The sequence below is a fragment of the Balaenoptera acutorostrata genome, chromosome X, assembly GCF_949987535.1.
Source record: "Balaenoptera acutorostrata chromosome X, mBalAcu1.1, whole genome shotgun sequence".
Taxonomy (NCBI): Eukaryota; Metazoa; Chordata; class Mammalia; order Artiodactyla; family Balaenopteridae; genus Balaenoptera; species Balaenoptera acutorostrata.
Genome location: NC_080085.1, coordinates 48045282 through 48069236, shown reverse-complemented (window position 1 = coordinate 48069236; position 23955 = coordinate 48045282). Strand labels below are relative to the sequence as shown.

The 23955-nt window shown below is 45.4% G+C and overlaps 1 protein-coding gene across 1 annotated transcript; it reads left to right on the top strand.

Moving 5' to 3' along the window:
• The first annotated feature begins 18973 nt into the window (after positions 1-18973).
• Positions 18974-23953, top strand: TSR2 (TSR2 ribosome maturation factor). The gene is made up of 5 exons (XM_007186188.3): positions 18974-19078; positions 19241-19331; positions 21875-21966; positions 22523-22696; positions 22939-23953. The coding sequence occupies exons 1-5, from the start codon at positions 18995-18997 to the stop codon at positions 23062-23064; spliced, it is 567 nt and encodes a 188-aa protein (XP_007186250.2). The 5' UTR covers positions 18974-18994; the 3' UTR covers positions 23065-23953.
• The last annotated feature ends 2 nt before the right edge of the window (positions 23954-23955 follow it).

The following is a 23955-nucleotide window of genomic DNA, read 5'->3' as shown; positions in this document are numbered from 1 at the left end:
ACGGAGATGCAGGGAGGGTCAGAGACAGGAATATACTAATCACTAAGAGATGCTCTCTATTTCATTTTGTTTCATCGGACAAATAGTCACTCAAGACTCTCCATCTCTGGGGGAATTTCCTGTCAGTCCAGTGGTTAGGAGTCTGCGCTTCCACTGCAGGCGGCAGGAGTTCGATCCCTGGTCAGGGAACTAAGAAAAAAGGGGGGAGTTCGCTCAGGTTCCCGCCTGTGACCTAAGATCTCCTCTCCCTCCCCCGCTAAGTTCTGAGACCCCGGAGTCCCCTCCACCGGCCTCCAGGCGAAAGCCACACGCAAGTTCGGCTTCCAGACACTTGGCTGGGATCGGTCCAGGGACCCGGTCCCTCGGGGCAGCCTGAACCAAAAGGAAGCAAAGGGTCCTAGAGTGAGAGAGCGCGGCACTGTAACGACCCCCAGACGCACAGTTTGAATCTAGTCCTCAGTTGCATGGCGGGTCAGCTGTCCCCCTTCTCGTCCTCTCCCCGAAAGGGTGAGAATTATCTGGCACCCAGCCCCGGGTGCGGTTGCAGAGAGCTCCGGCAATCTGGGGTTTGGAGGCGACCCCACTCCAAGGAGATTCTCTGGGGCTGCACAGGGGAGTCAGCCCCACAGCCGGGAAGGCAGAAAGGGAGCCCGCAGCCGAGACAGGAAAGCGCCCGAGTCCTTCAGACACATCCCCGCCTCCATACTTCCATCAGCCCGGGCCAAGGGGACGCGGTTCCTAGTCCCGAATTTGGGCAGCCGCCCCCGCTCCACATCCCGGCAGATGTGGAGCGAGTCTTCTGGGTCAGGTAGGACCCCCAGCCGCCCCGCACTCGTGGCAACTTTGCCCCCGCCCCTCCGGGCGCTTACCTCCTGCTGGAGCTGCCGCGGGACTTCCCATCACAGACCCTCCTACTTTCCATTCTCTAGGGATTAATCCCTGGAGCTGAGAGGCTTTCTTTTTTAAGCCCCTGAAATTCCCTTTCTTGGGCAAAATAACTTCATTGCCTCCAAGGAGGGCCCAGATCTAATGAATACACAAAGTTTTGTTAACCCTTCCTAGGAGAAAACACCTTCCAAACCTCACCCTCCCAAAGAACAAGGGTGAAATGGATATTTAATTGGTTCTTAGCCACCCAGCATTCATTCCCCACTCCTTTGGTAACAGCACCCTGATTTGGGAGATTTGAATGATTACTCTTCTATTGGATATAGTCTGGCAGGACTGTCAACCACAGTATCATGCTTTCCTCTAGTCAAGGGAGTGGCACGGGACCCGAACCAGACCAGCTGGATCTTGAAGAGGTCAGCGCTTCTCTGAACTCTAGCGTGCATATGAGTCACCTGAGAGCCTTGTTACAATGCAGATTCTGAGTCAGTGGGGCCTGAAATCCTGAATTTCTAAAAAAACCCCAGATGATGCCAGTGCTGTTGGCCCACAGACCACCTTTTGAGTAGAAAGGGAGTGGAGTGAGCAAACAGTACTTTCATCCAGAACTGGGTGGAATAGCTTCATCCAGATGGAGCAACCTTGAAAGATCATCAGTCTAGAGTTGCTAGACTGGATCCAGATCCTGTCCCCTCTGACCTGAATCTTCAGCCTTTCCTTCCGTTTCTACAAGCTCCCTATATCCTTACAGTAAATTATATTTCATATTCAAGGTGACAGAATTTATTTCTGATATTTGCAGCCAGAGGAAGGAAGGAGGAGAGCGAGGAAGGGAGGGAGAGAGAGAGCAATTTCCCTCCAGCATGTAACTGGGTCAAAGTACCATTGTCTCTCTGTACAGCCAGCACCTAGTTTTCAGCCTTTATGTGCTGCTGATGTCATCAAAGACATTCTATTTTGTGAACCCCTTTGGGAGACTATTAAGGCTCTTGGGCATCATCAAAGTAGTAGAAAGTTTCTTTGTCCAGTAACAACTGGAGGAAAACTTTGGGGAACTATGTGCAGAGATGCTTGACTGTTCATCTAGTTTTCCTGCTTTGATAAAGAAAAAAGGTCTGCACATCACTGTGATTCTTTGCATCGACGTCAAAAATCTCCATTAATAATTGTTCTGGTTCATCAAGTTGCTGGAAGGCCATGTTTGAAGGAATTGGCATTACAAATGCTATAGCTTATTGAAGGCTATGTGGTGGGAAGGAGACATGGTTAAGGGGTGATCTGAGCTTGATATCCCAAACTCACTGTTCTCACAACTCAGGTACAAAGCTGCAAGACAAAATATGAGTTTCTCAGTGTGTACCTGAGAGATTGTTACCAGCTGATAAGAACAATTCAGAAAGTTCCTCCTTAAAAATAAAAATAAAACCAGACTTAACATCTCTGTGAGGGTTAATCTTTGAGTAAAGCCCTCATATGAAAGCCCTGGTTCCCAGAGATGGAATGAATGTCTGAGGACATAAGCATTATTGTGGATGAGGCCCAGCAGCTGGGAATTCCAGGAACTGTTCAGCTCTGGTTTCTCCCAGGCAAGTAATGGAACACTCTTATGGGATTTCCATCTAGGGCCATATTTGGAATGGAGCAGATTCCATAGTGGATGAAGCAAAAAAACGGATGAGTTTTGCTTCTCCACGCTGTTTTCACAATCAGTGGTTCCTGCCTGCCCAACATTTTGCCCAAATGACTCTGTTTCCAAGGCTCCAGAAATTTTCTGAGAGCAAATAATATGAGGTATTACATCCACTTGAACTTTTGTTTATAACAGGCTTATTATCCCATATCACATAGTAATTTATTAGAGTTCACTCATAGTGAGCAAAACTTGAATCTGTAAGACTTCATTCATTAGTATTCAGAATGATATATGTAAGGGTTTCCTCTCAAAATCATTCTTGTAAGGTTGGCAGAAGTCCAGCCCAACCTCATCTCCTCTCTTATAACTGTGAGTTTTGATCAGAAGTCTTTGCTTGCAAGTAACAGAAAGTGGCCCTGGCTACCTTAAGCAAAAAGGGAATTATTTCAAGGCTGGGGGAGAACTCACTGGATTGAAAGGAAGGCTAGATAGACAGAAGCCATTCAGCTACCAAGGGAACCTGATAATAGCAAAAAAATTATTAACAGTTTCCCCCAGATACCATTCCTAGAGTGAATGAATAAGCACCAATCATGTCTTCTTTCTTTGCATCACTGGGTACAAAACCCTGACATTCCAGTAGAAGAATAAGCAAGGGATATGAACAGACCATTTGCAGAAAAGGAAGTACAGTGGAGGAATGAGTGTTAGACTATATGAACAGAGGTGGTCCCTGCCCACAAGGGGTCATATACACTATTAAACTGAGTGCTCCCTAGGGCAGGGCCCAGGTCCCACAGCCCTCTCCAGGACTCCTCATCAGATGATTTGAATAAATTAGCTCCTTTAATCCTCACAACAACCCTGTAAAATAGGTATGATTGTGTCCCATTTGTCCAACAAGGAAACATGCTCAGACAATGGAGGTGGCTGGCCCTAGGTTGCCTAGCTAGGAGGTGGCAGAGCTGAGGTTGACCTTACACTGGTCATTTCCCCTACACATGCTGCCTTGGCTGCTGTATATTGTTGTGCATTTTATGCATTGTACAAAGGTGCCCAGTCCAGAGGATTGGGGCTGAGCTGAAATCTAGCCTGTGATCCACTCAACAAGCCTACTGCCCCTTTGTAAACCTGTGCCTATCTGGAAGAAGGGGCTCATGTTTCTAATTTGTCCACCCAGGGGAGTGTCTTTTTCACTCTATTCAGAGAACAGCACTGTATGGGCTAGTAGCAGCCTTATCTGCTGCATCTCCCTGGAGCAGGTGTGCAGAGGGGGTGAGTAGGGGTGGCTGGATAAGGATGAGACAGCATAGGATGAGAGGCTGTTAGCTTGACAGAGGTGGAGGGAAACAGATAAAACATTGCGTGAAACCTAGGCGGGTACTCAGGGCAGGAGCTTTTACATAGGGAAAAGGACAAACAAAGGGCATTGCCTCTCCCTGGGAATTTACTCAGGCCTATGTGAGCTTCTCAGTATAATCTGGGGGCTTTATCTGAGGGGCATGGAATCTGTGGGACTCTAGGATCTCAGTTTGAGGGCTCCATTTGTGGGACAGGGCTCAGTTTATAAGGCTCTTATGGCAGGCTAGGTCTTAGGTGTAGATGACCCATCCACCATCCTGGCCTCTCAGTGTTCTGACCTCCTCATTTCTAACCTTGTCCTTCAGCCACCTCAGCCTCATACTTCCATGGTCACAGCCTAGCCCTTGTCCTCAGTAAAAAAGGAAACTCCTCCCCAAATCTCATTTTCAAACATACCACTCTAATCATCATTTCCTGGTCCTCTAGCTGATTTACTCTTGTACCTGCCCTGCATAAGAATTCTTCAATCTCATTTCAACCTCTGATTCTTTCACTCCATCACCTTTTCACTGCCCCTCACTCTTCTCATGTCCTCGCTTACTTCCTTAACTAGTGTGATAGACAGAATTTTGAGATGACCCCCATGATCTCTACCCCCTGCTATTTTGCCCTATATAATCCCCTCCCTAAAGTATGAGCAGGACTTGTGACTTGCTTCTAACCAATAGAGTATGGCAAATGTGATGGGAGAATATCTATCTATCTATCTATCTATCTATCTATCTGTATGTATATTATGGCTCCATCTTGTTACCATGCAAGGAACTCAGCTGCTGGCCTTGAAGAGATAAGTTGCTAGGCTGTGAACTTCCTGTTGAGAGGGCTGCATGGCAGGTAATTTCAGGCAGACCCAAGGATCTGAGGTCCTCCGTTTTACAACCACAAAAAAACTAAATTCTAACAACAACCATGTGAGCTTGGAAGAGAATATGAAATAATACGTGGCCTCATATGAGACCATGGCCTTGGCCAATATCTTGAGTGCAACTTGTGAGACCCTGAACAAAGAATCCCGATAAGCTGTGTCTGGACTTCTAACACATGGAAACTGTGAGATAATAAACATGTGTTGTTTTAAGTTGCTAAGTTTGTGGCAATATGTTCTGTAGCAATAGAAAACGAATACACTCAGCTTAGGTTTCATTATCCATCATTATAATCACTCCCTTGCAAACATCCTTACTATTCTAGCCCTTGTGGCTGACAGACCCTAAAGTGACTCCTAGTAATCCCCACCACCTGGTGTTCATGCCGTGTGCAATTCCTTCCCTTTGAGCAGAACCTGTGACTTGCTTCTAGCCAATAGAGTATGACAAAAGTGATAGGATGTCACTCCCCTAAGACTCCATCTTATCAGACTGGAGTTAGAGAGACTCTCTCTTGCTAGCTTTGCAGGAGTAAGCTGTCATGTTGTGAGAGGGCCAATGGAAAGGACCAAATGGCGAGGAACTTGGCTTCTAGCAGCTGAGAGAGCCATCCCTGCCTGAAAGCTAGCAAGAAAATGAGGACCTCAAAAGCCAAAAAACAAACAAAAAATAATAAAAATAGAACAAACAAAAAACAAAAAAAGGAAAAGAGAAATTAAAAACAGAAAAAAATAGAAAAAAATTAAAAAGAAATAAAAAAAGAACAACAACAAAAAAAACAAAAAAAAAAGAAAAAGAAAATGAAGACTTCAGTCCTACAGCTTCAAGGAGATGAATTCTTCCAACAACCTGAGGGAGCATGGAAGTGGATATTTTACCTAGTCAAGCCTCTGATGGGACTGCAGCTCCAGTTGACATCTGTACTGGAGCCTAAGGAGACCCTGAAGGAGAAGACCCAGCTAATTTGTTCCCAGACTCCTGACACATAGAAACTGTGAGATGATAAATGCATGTTGTTTTAAGCCTCTAAGTTTGTGGTAATTTGTTATGCAGTGAAGAAAACTAATACAGCTCCCCTATCCCATCTTTATACTGACTTGGCCAAACATAACCCAGGTTAGTCACAATGCCCCACCTACTCTGCATCTGTATCAGAGCAGCTGAATGTTATTAGAGAAAACCAAAAACCACACAACAAGTCAATTGATTTCACTCTAAATTATTGTGGTTTTTTAAAATTTATTTATTTTAATTTATTTATTTTTGGCTGTGTTGGGTCTTCCTTGCTGTGTGCGGGCTTTCTTAGTTGCGGAGAGCGGGGGCTACTCTTTGTTGCTGTGCATGGGCTTCTCATTGCAGTGGCTTCTCTTGTTGCAGAGCACAGGCTCTAGGCACGTGGGCTTCAGTAGTTGTGGTGCATGGGCTCAGTAGTTGTGGCTCATGGACTCTAGAGCACAGGCTCAGTAGTTGTGGTGCACGGGCTTAGTTGCTCCGTGGCATGTGGGATCTTCTGTGGCAAGTGGGATCTTCCCAGAGCAGGGCTCGAACCTGTGTCCCCTGCATTAGCAGGCGGATTCTTAACAACTGTGCCACCAGGGAAGTCCTAAATTATTGGTTGTGGACCTCAAATGGGCATTAATAGCATAGCAATCCTGCTCTGCTCACTTCCCCACTCTCAGAACTATTTCATACTTTATCCTCTCCTCCCAAACCTCCCACATCCCAGCCTCTGTCCTCACCTTTAGCTGATGGCCTCACATCACCCTTCATTAAGAAGATAGATGTATTCAAATGGGAATTTCCTTATCTCACCACCAGATCTACAATCCTCTGGATATACAACTTCCTCTTCTGTCTTGTCACATGGAGAAACTGTCCCTCCTCAAGTCAAAGACCAGTCCCTCTACCTCTGCTTTAGACCCCTCCCACCCACTCAAGGACTTCACTCTTTCAGTCACTCCCATCTCTCTTGCATCACCAGTTTCTCCTCTTTTGGGCTATTCCCATCAGTGCATGCACATGCTCTATCATCTACCATTTTAAGAGTCCGCCTTGAATTCCACAAGCTCTTCCTGCTATGCATAGTTCTCTGTTTCTTTCACAGCAAAACTTCCCAAGACATGCATTACACACTGATTTCTCCACTTCACCTCCCTTTCACTCTTCAACCAACTCCAGTCTAGTTTTGTACCGCTCCGTGAAACCTGCTCTTGTCAAAGTCATGAAAGACTTTGTGTTGTCAAATCTGACAGATACTTTCCTTTTCTCATACTACTTGTCTCCCAGTGGCATCTGACACTGTCAACCAATTCCTCCTTCTTGAAACATGTCTATTTCTTCTCATTCTCCTTTGCTGGCTTCTAAATGTTGACATTCTCTGAGCTTGTAGACCCAATTGCCCCCTTATCATCTGCACTTGAATATCTCACAGGCAGCTCAAATTGACTGTGTCTAAAACAGAAATCTTGATATTTCCCCCAAGTCTGTTCTTCCTGCTTCCTTTCCCTATCTCAGTACAACTGAGACAGGACAGAAGGGGGGCAGAACACAACTTTTAAAGGAATGACATAGCCATTGAGGATATGATATAAACTGGTTAGAACTAACTAGGCTCAAGATGGTGGAAGATTTGACTTCCAGTGGACCTTGAGCCTCACTGCATTCTCATTGTAATACATCAGCATATGTTAAATGACACATCCAGTGGTGCCACGACAGTTATGAGGCCAACCATAAAAGGCCAAAAAGTGGGTGGTACCCTAACTCCTGGAAATCCCCACCCCTTCTCCAAGATAGTTAGAATATTCCTCCCACTTGTTAGCCTATGAAATTACCCAGCCCATAAAAACTAACCACCCCCCACACTTCAGGTCGCTCTTGTCTTCTGAGATGGCCCACACTCTCTAAATAGACCTGCTTTCACTTTGCTATGGCTTGCTCTTGTATTCTTTCCTACACGAAGCCAAGGACCCTCACTTGGCAGCCGGTCCCAGGGACTCACCAGAGACCTGGGACATGACCGTCCTCTTGTGCCCCATTTTCCCTACAACACAATAACCAGCTACTCAGAAAGCCGAGAATCAGGAATTCCCTGGTGGTCCAGTGGTTAGGACTTGTGCTTTCACTGCTGAGTGCGTGGGTTCAAAATCCTCCAAGCTGCAGGGCGTGGCCAAAAAAAAAAAAGCTGAGAATCATCCCTTTCCTTCACCTCCTCCACACTCAATAGTACTTATTATGGAGTACTATTGGTTTTATCTCTAAAATTTATCTTGAATTTGTCCACATCTCTCTGTCTCCACTATCACTAACCTACACCAAACCACCATTGTGTCTTGTCTGAATTATTATAATTCCCAATTATATATTTCCCATTATATATTTCCCAATCGTCTCTCTGCTTCCACTTTTGCCCCTTTATAATTCCTTCTCCACACAAGTAGGTAGAGTCGTCTTTCAAAAAAAGTAAATCACATCATTTTATCACCCTGCATAGAACATTTTCCACTGCATTTCAAATAAAATTCAAACTTCTTGCCATGACTAACAAGGCCCTTGCCGGTGTCACCCACCTCATCTCCTGTAGCTCTTTCCATCTCATACTAAGTTCTGTTTCCCTGGCCTTTATGCCTGTTGTTCCTTTTCTTGGAACCATTTTCCTTGTCCTCCATCTCCTCCTTAAGAGCACAGCTTAAGGGGCTTCCCTGGTGGTGCAGTGGTTGGGAATCTGCCCGCTGATGCGGGGGACACGGGTTCGAGCCCTGGTCTGGGAGGATCCCACATGCCACGGAGCGACTACGCCCGTGAGCCACAATTACTGAGCCTGCGCGTCTGGAGCCTGTGCTCCGCAACAAGAGAGGCCGCGATAGTAAGAGGCCCGCGCACCGCGATGAAGAGTGGCCCCCACTTGCCGCAACTAGGGAAAGCCCTCGCACACAAATGAAGACCCAACACAGCCATAAAATAAAATTTAAAAAAAACCAAAAAACATGTTTAAAAAAAAAAAAGAGCACAGCTTAAATGTTATATCCACAGAGGTGCTTTCCATGACCATCCTATTAAAAACTCTTCCTCCCTCCCCTGTTATCCTCATTCACATTGTAAGCCCTGTGAAAGCAGAACCTTTGTCTGTCACGTTAGCTCCCCAGTGCTTAGTGCAGTGCCTGGCACACATTCAGCACTCAATCAATATTTGGTTAATGAATGAATGAATGAGTGAGGCAGTTTCTCTGAGGATCTGAGTACCTCAATGTGGGGACTGAGATTGGTGTGAAGGACAAAATGCACTGGATAATTAAGGAGATGATTTTATTCAGGATAGTACAATAGAGAAACTGTACACTATGGAGAAATGTCTCAAAGAATATGAAGGGAGACTGGGATTCTATGGAGGTAAGTAGACAAGGGTAGATGGTCTGGGAGCCTTATGAAGTGATGAGGAATGAGAGAGACAGGTCTTATCTGAGTCACTGAAGAAAGGTGGAGCTGAGCCTTATCTTGGACTACACGGGAGCAGGGAAGTCCTTTGCCCTTTCTCAGAGCACAAAAGAGAGCGAGAATTTTTGGACCATGCTGCTTTCCAGGAACATAGGGCTCAGATAAGTTTCAATATTGTCACTGGTTATCTCAGTTTCAGTATAGGGGTTTCGTCTGAAGATTTCAATCTGAAAAAATCAGTTCAGGGGTCTAGTCCAGGCAGTCACTCTGCACACCTATATTTGGGTTCAATCTGAACAACCCGAGTGGGCCACCTAGGGCTATCATTGCAAATAAGTCAATCTGAAGTCTTAGCCAGAGGGACTCAAAGTTGGGACCTCAGTTTGGCAGATCAGTTTCGGGGAGCTCTATCTGGGAATTATACTCTGGAGAACTCAATTTGTATGCATCAACTGGGGTACTCTGGCTACCAGGCACAGTCAAGGGGCTCACTCTGGATGTGAGAGACTGGTGCTCCATCTAGCAGTTTATTCTGATGTTACTCTGATGTACTCTGAGATTCATTTTGGTGGGGGGCTCAGTGTGGCCTCAGTATGGGGATCTGAAACTTCATTCTGCAAACTAAATCTCTTGTACACAACCTGGGGAACTTCTTCAGGGAGCTCAGGCAGGGTATTTGTTCTGGGGACATCATTTTGGGGGTTTGACCTAGAAACTGTTTGGTCACCTACCTTATGGTTGCTGTCTAGGGGCTCAGGCACTACTAACTTAGTATCAGGGATCAGTCTCACGGTACTGGTCACTCAGGAGCTCTATCTGGATCATTCACTGTTGGGTGCTCAGCATGAGGATTTGGGTTTAGAGTGCTGACTCACTGTGGCTCAGACATCACCCTCCCACCCCCGCCCGGGAGGGCTCAGCATCTCATCAAAGATGTGATTGCAAGCAACAGAAAACCACCATATAAGGATGGCTTGAACAAGATAAAAGCCTTTATTTCTCTCAGGTAAAAACAGTCCCAAGGAACTGCCCCTCTATTCCATTTAAATCTCATTGGCCAAAGCGTGTATCACATGGCTGTACCCAGTTGCAAGGAAGACTAGGAAATGTAGTCTTTTAGCTGGACTTTTGCCCACTCAGCTAAAAACATGGATTCTGTTCCAAAGGAGGAAAGGGAGAATGTAAATTGGAGTGTTAAGCTAGCAGTCTTGCTACACAGGTGTCTCAACCTGGGTTTCTCAGTCTGAGCCCCTGGTTCTGTGGATACAGTTTTGGGTACTAATTCTGGGGGTATGAATTTAGAGTCTAAGAGACTGGAAGTTCATTCTGGGGAATCAGTTTCATGATCACAGTTGGGGGACCTTAGTCTAGAAACTTACTCTAAAGGCTTCAGTTTAATTTCTGAGTCTGTAGACAATATGGTAGATTCAGTCTATAGAATCCCATTCTTGGTTTTCATTTTATAAGGGGCTTAGTCTGGGGGTGCTCAGACTGGGGGTCATTCTAGTATTTCAATATGAGAGTTCAGGGTCTTCCCTGGTGGTCCAGTGGTTAAGATTCCATACTTCCACTGCAGTGGGCGCGGGTTTGATCCCTGGTTGGGGAACTAAGATCTTGCATGCCGCGCTGTGAGGACAAAAGAAAAAGAAAAAAGAAAAAAAAGAGTTCAGTCTAGGAGTCTGATTCTTGGGGTTCTACCTGGGAACTCAGTCCAGGGTCTGTCTGAGCTTCTGTATCACCAGTCTGATGCTTCATTCTGGGCTTTGGGTTTGTTTTGTGGGCCCAGAGGTTGGAGGTTCAAGCTAAGGAAACCAGCTCAGTTTTGGGGATTAGCCTTCAGTCATCACTTTTCAGATTCAGGGTAGGGTCCTCAGTCTGGATTGTTAGGACCCCCTCTCTGGTCACTTGTCTGAGGATTCATTTTTTGGCATATGTCTTGAAAGCTCAGACATTGGTAGCGCAGTCTGGGGGCTGTGTGGGAGCTTTCTCGGGGGTTCAGTTAAGAGGAGCTCATTCTGGGGCACTTAGACTGGGCGCTCAGTCTTGGCAGCTAATTCTGTGAACATAAGCCTAAAGTTTTCAGAGTGGGAGTTCCATCTGGCAGCCTTTGGGGTCCACCTGGGTTGCTCCCTCTTCCATACAAACCTGAGGACTCAGAGTGGGTTATTAGTTTGAGGCTGAGACCTTGGAAGCTCATCTGGGAGCATGCTGGCTTCTGATCTCAATCTGTAGACTTATTCTGAAAATGGGAGTTGTGGGTCTCAGACATTGGCAGCTCAGTCTGGAGCAATTAACCTCACAGTCTCATGCCTGGGAGCTTGTGTTAGTTCTGAGAAGCAGACACTAAGATGGGATTAGTGTCACAAAAGTGAGCAACAATTTTATCAGGGGAAATGCCAATGAGAGAAAATGGGGTGGGTGCCATGGAAGGCTGGGAGAGCCATTGGAACATAATGCAATCTGACCCAGACTAAGGAGAGAAAGAGGGAAGGTTGAGTGAAAGTGTCCTAGACTGCTGTGCAGTGCAAGGGAGGTTTGGCAAGACTGTGTGGGATTCCTTGAACCAAAGTCACCCAAGTATCCCTGCCACACTCAGTCATTGGCTGGGAGTAGCTCGTGGGAAGTATGGTCTCTGCACAAATGAGGGGAATTCAGAACACAGCAGCTGGGGCTCTTGATCAATTATGCATCCTGAAGTTTAAAGTCTATGAGATGCATTCTCATGGCTACCATGGGATGCATACTGGTTGTTCCCTCTGGGGATTCCCTCTAGGGCTCATTCTGGGTGTGTTATTTGGGACCTCAGACATTAGGTTTTCAGTCTGAGGGAATCTGTTTCAGAACGTGGGCTCAGTCTGTATTTTCAGTGGGGGCATATCTGTGGCCTCAGTGTGTGAGGGGTCCTTCTGGGAACTCAGTTTGGTCTCACTTCCAAGATGCCACCCCCATTCTCCTTCAAGGAGTTAAGCTTGAGGTCTTAGTCCTGTGGCTCTGCCTAGAGGTTCATTATGGGGAACCTGACTTTGAGGGTTTAAATGTTGACGGTTCACTCTTGAGACATCTGAGAATTCAATATGGGAGCCTGATTTTTGGTCTAAGATATGACTGAGTCTCTCACCAAGTGAGTGCTAGGCTCAAGGCTCCGTCTGGGTGGCGGGTCTGGCCAACTTCGGGAGGCTCAGATACTGGGGGCTCAGTCTGGGGTATTTTAGCCTGAGGAGTCATGCCTAGGGTATCTCAATGTGATGACCTTACATGGGGATTTCTGTCTGGTGGGCTCTGTCTTGCAATCCTAAGAGGGGTCCTAGTCTGAAAAGTTTCATCTGGAAGCACCCTCTGCATTTACACCCTAGCAGTTCAGTTTGGCAGTTCAACCTGCATTTCAATCTTGGAGCTCTGCCTGAGGTCTCATGCTGGGGATTGAATTTTGGTTTAGGTTTTGGGAGTTCAGTCTTCGACACATCAATCTGATCATCTTCATCTGAAGGCCTAAGCTAGCCTGAAATGTTCCCTCTAGAGTAGGGTCTAGGAGTATTTAACCTGGGATTCATGGGTTTATTAAGTGTCATGCATAGAATTTGGAGTGTCTGTGTATTTGGATGCTAGAAAAATACATCTTATTTTCACCAACCTCCACTGAAACTTGACATTTCTTTCAATAATGAAAGTAGGCAACCAACCACAGTAGTATTAGCAGTACATATGACTTTGTCACCAATACACAGATATTTCTCATAGCAGATCTCTTAAAGTATTGTTTACATTCATCATTAATTTGAAATCACAGTAGTCATTTAACCTGTTAGTGAAACTGTGCAACTCAGGTTGGGACTTGAACCCTCGTGCCAGGACTCGAACCCAGACAAAACCTACAGTTTTTTTGTTTTTTTTTAAAATACTAATTGTAAAGTCTGCAGTGGGTATATAGGTGTTCAACTTTTTTCCAGATTTTATGTTTTTGGTTTTGTTTTAAATTTTTTAATTTATTATTTATTTATTATTATTATTATTTTTATTTTTATTCTTGGCTGTGTTGGGTCTTCGTTTCTGTGTGAGGGCTTTCTCCAGTTGCGGCGAGTGGGGGCCACTCCTCATCGCGGTGCGCGGGCCTCTCACCATCGCGGCCTCTCCCGTTGCAGAGCAGAGGCTCCAGACGCTCAGGCTCAGCAGTTGTGGCTCACGGGCCCAGGTGCTCCACGGCATGTGGTTTCCTCCCAGACCAGGGCCCGAACCCGTGTCCCCTGCACCGGCAGGCAGATTCTCAACCACTGTGCCACCAGGGAAGCCCCTAGTTTTTTTAAAAAATTTATTTATTTATTTATTTATTTTTTTAATGCTATTCTTGTCTGCTTACATTCTTTTAATTTATGTATGTATGTATGTATGTATGGCTTTGTTGGGTCTTCATTTCTGTGCGAGGGCCTTCTCTAGTTGTGGCAAGCGGGGGCCACTCTTCATCGGGTGCGGGGTCCACTCTTCATCGCGGTGCGCGGGCCTCTCACTATCGCGGCCTCTCATTGCCGAGCACAGGCTACAGACGCGCAGGCTCAGTAATTGTGGCTCACGGGCCGAGTTGCTCCGCGGCATGTGGGATCTTCCCAGGCCAGGGCTCGAACCCGCATTCCTTGCATTGGCAGGCAGACTCTCAACCACTGCGCCACCAGGGAAGCCCCAGCCCCTAGTTTTTTAATTGAGATCACACACCTGGTCTCAGGACTTATTGAAGCTCAGGTTCTTTATGTCTCATTGCAGAAAGAATTCAGTGAGAGACAAAGTGATAGGTAAGAAGTAGATTTATTTAGAGAGGTACACATTCCATAGACAGAATGCAGTCTGTCTCAAAAGGGGGAATAGCCTTGGGAGAACCACACTCCACAGACAGAGTGTAGGCCATCTCAGAAGGCGAGAGGCCCTGAAATATGGAGTGGTTAGTTGTTTTTTCTTTTAATATTTATCTATTTATTGATTTATTTATTTTATTTTGGCTGCCCCAGGTCTTAGTTGCGGCACGTGGGATCTTTGCTGCAGAATGCGGGCTCTTAGTTGCAGCATGCGTGCGGGATCTAGTTCCCTGACCAGGGATCAAACCCAGGCCCCCTGCACTGGGAGCACAGAATCTTACCCACTGGACCACCGGGGAAGTCCCCTGCGTGGTTAGTTCTTATGGGCTGGGTAATTTCATAGGCTAATGAGCAGGAGGATTATTCTAACTATTTTGGGGGGAAGGGGGCACAGATTTCCAGGAATTGGGCCACCACCCACTTTTTGGCCTTTTATGGTTGGCCTCAGAACTGTCATGGCACTGTATTACAATGAGTGTATAATGAGGCTCAAGGTCTACTGGAAGTCGAATATTCTGCCATCTTGGACCTAATTGGTTATAACCAGTTTATGTTATGTCCTCAACTGCTGTCATTCTTTTAAAGGTTGTGCCCTTCCCTCTTCCCTCCTGTTTCATTAGTAGATCATGGTATTTAATGCATTAATAAAGAAATATGTATACTGGGAATTCCCTGACAGTCCAGTGGTTAGGACTCAGTGCTTTCAATGCCAGGTCCTGGGTTTGATCCCTAGTTGGGGAACTAGGATCCCACAAGACGCACGGCATGGCCAAAAAAAAATGTATATTACAATTAATTTTTATATTATTTTGCTATTTTAATATAATTGGTTTCCTTTGTAATTCTATATTTTAGTTTATGCACTTAAAAACATTATTCTGGCAAGAGGTATATTGTCTTCACCAGACTGCTAGATGGGTTCAAGGCACAGAAAAGGTGAAATCTTAGTACACTCAGCTTTGCACTTCAGTCTCAAGATGAAATCTCAGGGTTCATTCAGCGGCCTTGGATTGTTGGAGCCCAGAATTGGGCTCCCTGTGTGGGAATTTCCAGCAGGTCTACTGTGATATTGTGATTTATAATAAGAAATACAAATTGGGTCTTCAACCCGTTCCTGACACAGAGCTCCTACAACCTTTGGAATTTCCTCTGAGAGTGATAAAAAGTGTCTTTTGTTACATTAATGAAGAGACGTTTGGAAAGCCCCTAGGTAACTAAGGATGGGGGCTGGTTGTCTGTGGCACCAACCACAGGATTAGAGGGTTGACACTTTCAGTCCCTCCCCTCCACCTCTAGGAGGGGAGAGGTGCTGGAGTTTGAGTTCAATCACCAATGACCAATAATCTAATCAATCCTGCCTCTGTACCGAAGCCTCCATAAAACCCCAAAAGAACAGGTTCTGAGAGCTTCAGAGTTGATGAACACGCAGAGGTGCCAGGAGAGTGGCATGCTCAGAGAGCTTGGAAGCTCCTTGACCCTTCCCACATAGCTTGTCCTATGAATCTCTTCCATCTGGCTGTTCCTGAGTTATATCCTTTTATAATAAACTGATAATCTAGTAAGTAAAATGTTTCTTTGAGCTCTGTGACCCACTCTAGTGAGAGGGGGGGCGTTGGAACTCTGACCAGTGGGCCTGTGGGTCAGAAGCACAGGTGACAACCTGGACTTGGTGATTGGCGTCTGTGGTGGGGGCAGTCTTGTGTGACTGAGCCCTTAACCTGTGGAATCTGACACTATCTCCAGGTAGATAGTATCAGAACTGAGTTGAATTGTAGGACACCCAGCTGATATTGAAGAATCGCTTGGTGGTGTGGGAAAACTCAAGACACACACACTGCAACTGGTAACCGGAATCTTACCTACTCTCTCCACGTACGTAACTTTGAGGCTCTGGGAACTCACGTGCAAATGCTTAATCTCAGTTTCTTCGTCTGGGTTTCTTTGAACTCAATTTAAATTGCTGAGTCTGCAGGAATGAGTCTCTAGAGCCCCGTAGGAGTTTATGCCTCCTGAGATTATCAGTCTGGGAATGCTCATGATTATCATCACACACCATGTTGTTCCCTGCTTCTGTTTCTTTGTATAGATTGTTTCCTCAGCGTGAAAGGCTCTTTCTTTCTTTAGAAACACACCCTCACCCTCATCTACACAAACTCCCCATCACCTGGCAAAATTCCTTTCAAACTTTAAGTCTGAGGCATTATCTCTCAGAGGCTTGCCATAATCCCCAAGGCTGGATCAGGAACACCCTATGCTGGACTCCCATGGGCTCCTGTGGTCCTTTTTCCTCTAGCATTGCACAGAGATGGATTTATCATAGAACTAATAAAGTTTAAGCTTCCGCACCTCACACTTACACAGACCATTTCCAAGTCCCTGGTTGTTGAGCACTGTCAATTTGAGAAGTACTTAAGATTTGTCACTGCACAAGAACAGTCAAAATATCATGAAATTTTACAGCTCACATGTAAAAGAAACTAAATAGAAATTTTCCCAAATTTAACAACAGTCTTAAATTTTGTGTTACTAATAACAAGCTGTGAAGTTGAAATTTTTCTAAACTACCAATAACAAAATATTTTGATCAACCGAATGGAATTGAATTCAATTGAATTCTTTTTATTCTCTCTTGAAAATGTTATTATAAAATAATTGTCATTTACTTACAGGAGGACATCAAAGTGTTTGCAGCCAAAAAAAAAAAAAAGGAAAAATTAGTAGAGAGATTAGTCAGGCAATTAATAAAAATATTTTATTTCTCTATTTTTGAGGATGTTTGTGGCATTTGTCAGTTTTTTTTAAATTGGAATTTGTAAATTTTAAAATTTCTTTTATAATCTAAAGCAATACTCACTTTCATTCCTAAGTTTGTACTGTTTTTCTTAAAAACAGCTTGCAAAATTCTAGCTGCCTCAGGGCTTTCAAAAATCTGCATTCACCCTGAGCACTGATCATATTCTATGGTCCTTGGAAAATCTTGCATGCCAGACTGTAAGCTCCTTGAGCATCTGACCAAACCCCATGACCCAGCAGCACTAAGCACAGGGCCAGACACAGAAGTATCAGTACTGTTTGTTAACATGGACTTGTCCAAAGTTTGCAACCTTTGCTGTGAGAGGGAATCACCTATAATACTTTTCTAAAAACAGCTTTATTGAGATATTATTTATATACCATAAACTTCACCCATTTAAAATGTACAATTAAATGGTTTTTAGTATATTTTCAGAGTTGTGCAACTATATTAGTTTGCTAGGGCTGTCATAACTAAATACTACAGACTGGTGGCTTTAACAACAGAACTTTATTTTCTCAAAGCTCTAGAAGCTAGAAGTTTGAGATCAAGGTGTTGGCAGGTTTGGTTTCTTCTGAGGCCTTTTTCCTCGTCTTGCAGATGTGTGTTCACATGGTCATCTCTCTGTGGATGCGTCTGGTTTCTCTGTCCTACTCTCCTCTTTTTTTTTGGCCATGCCATGCGTCTTGTGGGATCTTAGTTCCCTGACCAGGGATTGAACCCCCTGTGTCCTCTGCAGTGGAAGCACGGAGTCCTAACCACTGGGCTGTAATCTCCTCTTCTTATAGGGACACCAATCATATTGGACTAGGGTGCACCCACATGGCCTCATTTTACCTTAATTACCTCTTTAAAGGCTCTGCCTCCAAATACAACCACATTCTGGGGGGTAGGGTTTCAACGTATGAATGGGGGTTGGGGGCAGGACACAACTCAGGCCCTAACAGCAGATGTCACCACATCTAATTTTAGAACATTTTCATTGCCCCTAAAAGAAACCCTATACTCATTAGGAGTCAGGCCACATTTTCCCCCTTCCTCTATCATTAGGCAACCATTAACCTATTTTCTGTCTCCATAGATTTACTTGTTCTGTACATTTCATATAAATGATACCATGCAATATATGGGCTTTTTTGACTAGTTGGTAGTGATGTCACCTCTTTCATTCCTGATTTCAGTAATTTGAATCTTCTCTATTTTTTACTTAGTTAATCTAGCAAAAAGTTTGTCAATTTTGTTGATCTTTCTTAAAAAGACTGATTTTTGGTTTTACTGATTTTCTCTGTTGTTTTTCTATTTTCTGTTACATTTATTTCCTCTCCAATTTTTATTATTTCCTTCCTTCTGCTTGCTTTAGGATTACTCTGTTCTTCTTTTTCTAGTTTCCTAAGGTGGAAGGTCAGGTTATTCATTTGAGATCTTTCTTCTTTTTTAATAGGGACGTTTACAACTATAAAATTCCATTTAAGCATTGCTTTGGCTGCAACTCATAAATTTTGGTGTTCTGTGCTTTAGCTTTCAAGTCATTTCAAGATGTTTTCTTATTTCTCTTGTGATTTTTTTCTTTGACCCATTTGTTATTTAGAAGTGTGTTAATATCCACATATTTGTGAATTTCACAAATGTCTTTCCGTTATTGACTTCTAATTTCATTCCATTGTGGTCAGAGAACGTACTTTGTACGATTTCAATCCTTTTAAATCTATTGAGGCCTGCTTTAGACTTAACATATGGTCTGTCCTGGAAAATGCTCCACGTGCACTTCAGAAAAATGTGTATTCTGCTGTTATTGGGTGGAGTGTTCTATAGATGTTAGGATGCATTATTAAATGCAGATTTTTAGGCAATGCTACGTGAGGTTGCTTCTTCTGTCCTAGGGCCCGAAATGTGCATCTTTAATAAGTTCCCCACATCTTTTCCGCGCAGTACCCATGGGTCCGGAACTCATGGCCTCAGCCGCCCTCCCCTCCTGGCTTCCTTAGATTTAATTATTACATGTGAGTGACGGCGGTGGTGTCATCGATTGCTCGACAGACTTTTCTATTGCTCTAGTCTTGCTGCCAGGTCTGCGGAAAGGCGAATCTGCGTTCTCAGGCTCGGCTTCCGACTCCTTCTGCCTGGGCGGTGCTGCGCAGGTATTGGCCCGCCTGGATGTCACGTGCTCCGCGGCCGGATGATGGCGGGCGCTGCTGAAGATTCGCGAGCGCTCTTCGGGGTTGCTGTCCGCGCGGCGCTGGAGGCCTGGCCCGCTTTGCAGGTGAGGGGGGCCGCGGCTGGGACAAAGGTTAAAGACCGGGGCAGAACAGGAGTTGGCCCGGCGAGCCGCCCGAGGCTTGGTTGGGCGGTGTAAGCAGCGGCCTCCTGCGCCCCTTAGGCCGGTTCCCGGGCTGACGTGGTGGGCTTGGGCCTGTGTTCGCAGATCGCTGTGGAGAACGGCTTCGGGGGTGTGCACAGCCAGGAGAAGGCTGAGTGGCTGGGGGGTGCAGTGGAGGAGTACTTCTTCCGCAATGGTGAGTGAATGTGAGGCGCTAGGATGTGTCTCTGTGGGGGCATGGGAAGGAGGAGGCCGATCCTAGTGAGTCCGCACTTCTTCTTGCGCAATTGTCGGTTGGTACCTGAGGGCGAGGTGGAATGAATGCAGGCTTTGGAGTTAGAATCCTGAGTTCGAATGCCTTACGGGCCGTGCCATTGACTCAGGATATCAGGCTGGACAAGTCGGTTTACTCCCCTGAGACTCAGTTTCATAATTTGTAAAATGGATATAAAAGTATCCACCAGCGCAGTCCAATAGAAATACAATGCTAGTCGCATCACGTAATTTAAAATTTTTCAGCAGCCACTTTAATAAAGTAAAAAGCAGATGAAATTAATATTATTCAACTCAACATATCCAAAATACTTCAACATGTAGTCAGTATAAAACACTATTAATGAGATGTTTTACATTTTTTTTTAGCATTACGTTTTCAAACTCTGGTGGGTGTTTTTCAGTTTTAGCACATCTCATTTTTTTGGCCTAGCCACACTTTAAGTGCTCAGTAACCACATTTGACTATTTGGACAGCAGAGATCTACATCTTTGGTGTGTCTTGAGGGTCGTATAAGAATAAGGGGCCCTGCAGGGAGTCTTTTGCGAAATATGATTTTTACAAAATTTTTCATATAGTTTTTTAGTCTTGGAGATGACATTAGGCAGTGTCTTTTTTCTCAAGGAAGTTTACCATCTAGTGAGGGATCCAGATAAGTAAATAGGCGTTTACACATAGGGTGATAGGTGTTCTAATAAAGAGGAGCTCGGTGCTTGGGTAATGTGAGACTGGGAAGGAGGCGTCTTTTGGAGATCGTTAGGGGGTGGTGGTGATTGGGCTGAATCTTAAGGGATGAGAAGGAGTTAACTAGCTGGGGGAGGCAGAGAGCAGCACTCAAAAATAAGTCCTGTGGTATGAGGAGATTATGCGTTATATTTGGAAAGTGGCGGGGAGCTCAGTGTTAGAGTAACGGTGTGTGTGTGCTTGTGGGTGTGTGGAAGGGAGGAGTGGTGGAGAATGGGGGTTGGAGGGGACCCTGGAAAGGGGTGAGACATGGAAGGCCTTTGATTTTTGTCCTTTAAGCTAGTGTTTGCCAAAATACATGCTTTGGAAGACTAGTTCTGTTAGATGTTCAGCGAAGAAAAAGCTGCTCCAGTCAAATTATATAAGAAAAGCTCTTTTTTTCAGTTCTTACTTAAGAGTCACAGTAATCATTAACATATTAGAGGCCTGGATAAGGTTAATCACCAAAAAGAAACCTGTTTACCTTTGGTTCCCATTAGTTTTCTATGAATAGCTTCCCTTAAAACCCAGCAGGACAGTTATTTCTCAGAAGCAGAACATGAAACACTGCAGTAGGTGATGAAAAATTCATGAGCAGGATCTAAAACGATGGGGTTTTCTGGCTAGAAAGTAGTCAGTGTGGAGCATGGACTGGAGAGGGAAAGACTGATGAGAAAGCTGTTTCTGTCTAGAAAATGATGAGGCCTGAACTAGGGCAGTGGCAATAGTCATGGAAAAGAAGGGGTGGTCCTAAGGAAATTGTTTGGCTGTAGAGGGGGAGGGGAAGGGAGACAGGTTTCAGGTTTGAGTCGCTGGGTGGCTTAGGTGCCTTTCATGGAATAGAAGAACGCTGGGGAATGAGAAGTAGGTTTGCAGGGTAAGGTGATGAATCTGGCTTTGGATATGGAGGGTCTGAGGCACCTGTGAAACAGGTGGAGAGTAGTCTGGGTTGGAGACAGATTTGGGGGATATTAGAGTGTTAGGGAAAGCCAAGGGGGTGAATGAGCTCTCCCAGAGGGAAGAGAGCAAGGAGCTTTGTGGAAGACTTTCTTGAGTTACTCTCTAATTCAGAAAAAGTAGAGCATGGGCCTATAAGGTAAGTGAAGCCAAGAGTCTTAGCCAAAGTAACACAATAGGATATTAGGTCAAGGCTGTGATGATTTCATCGTGGCAAGTACTTATATCCATTTCTTCTTACCTGTGCCATTGGTCTGTGGCCTCCTGTGTCGGTGGAACCACAGTTGGAAAGAGTCTACATTTCAAAAACTTCAGCCCTTGAGTGATGGAAGTGAACATGGATTATGGGTCTCCCCTATGCTAGGCATTGTTTGGGTGACTTCTCATAACAGACCTTCAAGGAGGTTACTATTAACATCACTTTGCAGATGAGAAAACTGAGGCTTGGAGGTGAGTTAAGTCACATGCTCAAGGTCACACAGAGAGGAGGCCGGTTAAAATAGGCCAGATGAAAGAGGTCGAGTGTGGATGGAATGCTGCAGGAATAGAGGGCTTAGTAGAATGCAGGAGATTGGAAAGTAGGTATTTTATTTAGTGTTTGGTTTTTTTCTTTTTAAAAATCATGTTAAAACCTGGAAAGTAGAGCACTTTAGCAAATAAAAGGCTCACTGAACCTTTACCCACCAACCAGATGTGGATCCACTAAGTAGGTATTGAAGAGTAGTGGGCAGGGGTGATAAAGTTGGCTGGTCTTTGATGAGAGGACCCTATCCTTTCCTACTCAGCTGACTTGGAGCTAGATGAGGTGGAGGACTTCCTCGGGGAGCTAATGACAAACGAGTTTGATACGGTTGTGGAGGATGGGAGTCTGCCCCAGGTGAGCATATCGTGGATACAACTGCTCTCTCCCTGCCTGCAGCCTTTCTTCTCCCTAGCTGTCTGTTTTAGACCAATACTTTTGGCTGTAACCATTCTTTTCTTGAGTCCTGTGCAAGAACTTTCTATGACTCCCTATTGCCTGAGTCTAGTCTTCCCAGGCTTTTCAAATCTTGCCTCTTTTATTTCTTTCTATACGTCATTCTCAGCTAGGTCTGTTCGTCACCCCCATCTCAAGAGCACATCAGGCCAGGTACATTTCCACCCCTGCTCTGGTTAACATTACTGCCCCCGCTGGGATTGCCTTCCCTTTTTACATCTTCCATCTTTCAAACCCAGTTCTAGTGCCTTCCCTGCTAGGAGGCCCTCCTTCAATGCTTCAGACCCTTACTGAGCCCTTCATATGTGATTGCTTCATTAGTGAACTCCTTGGGGAGGAAAGAGCCCCATTCTCTTCTGGAAAATTCCAGACCCCTTCCCACTCTTGCTGCAAACACGGGCTGGTTGTATTGTAGGTTCTCTAGAAAATCCAAGCTGGTTGAATGTTTTCTTGGTAGGTGAGCCAGCAGCTACAGACCATGTTCCACCACTTCGAGAGGGGTGATAGGGCTGCTCTGAAGGAGATGGCCTCTCTCATCACCCAAAGAAAGTGCAAGGTCAGAGCCACCGCACTGACGACAGCCAGAGAGACTGATGAGGATGATGATGCAAACAGCGTGGAGGAGATGGAGGTGAAGGGGGTGCCTCTTGGGTGTGGAGATGCAGATATTTTCAATCTTCTGGAAGATCACCTAGTTTCACAGGGAAGTGATGGGGGTGGTGGTGATGGTGGTGGTGGTTGTATTATCCAGAGAGGGCAGGAAACTTTCCTAAGGTCACACAGCCAGTCCTGGCAAAGCTGGGAGAGCCTGGGTCTCCACTGGCCACAGTTGGGAGGTGTTGTATTTAGCTCTCTCTTGTATTTCTCCTCCAGGTCGCAGCTACGAATGATGGGGCAGCTACAGATGGGGTCTGCCCCCAGCCTGGTCCAGACTCCCAGACTATTAAGGAAGAGGATATAGTGGAGGATGGCTGGACCATTGTCCGGAGAAAGAAATGAGTGGGGCTGGAAATAGTCTGGGTCCTTGTTTGCTAGTTGTTTGGGGCTTGTTTGTAGGGGTTTTTTGGAGGGTCATGGACCTCTGGACTGGTTACCCCATCTCCACCCTCTCCCATTCCCCTGTCCAGCTCCTTCCAGGGGAAGAAGAGCCCAAGGGTCTTTGGTCTTGGGGTGGTCTGAGTGATGAGGCCTGGTTTCCCAGCAAAGTGCCACTTGGGTGCAGTCAGCGTGAAGAGGGAGGGATGAGTGGGTATGGGAGTGACTAGAGGAAAAGCTAAACGCTGGCTGGTAGTAGGCAGGTGGATGTGTGAAGGGAGAGGACCAACAGGAGAACCAGTATTCCCGCTGGGTAAGGAATGTTGAGATGAGCTTGCTCATGGAAGAGAGGTTAGTTGATGATGTGAATGGAAGTAGCTGTGGTACCTCTCCCTCGCTTCCCCCCGCCCCCACACAGAGCAGCTCTATGCCCCTGCCCAGAAATTGGAACCTCCCAGGAACGCTTCCTTCCTGCAGCCCAGTTTCTAGCCCTGGGTTCCTTCAGGATGTCTAAGACCTTGTCTAGGCAGTGAGCTCGGGGGACCTGGGCTTTGTTTTCCGTCTCCTTCAACCTCTTTTCAAACTCGTCATCCCATTGAAGTCCAGGGATGAGGCTTAAGACCTCAATAAATAATACCTTATTGTTTAATTTGTGGCTTGACCTGTGAGTAGTCTTGGAATCAGCCTTCTGGGAGCTGAGCTTCAGAGCTCAGCAAGGGAGCAGTTTCTGGGCCCACCCCAGCAGCCTGGTACTTTGGACAAACAAACAGATGGACGAATGGAGCACAGCAGCGCTCTGAATGTTTCCGTAAGCCTGAAATAAACTGTATTTTTCTTTAAAAAACAAAACAAAGA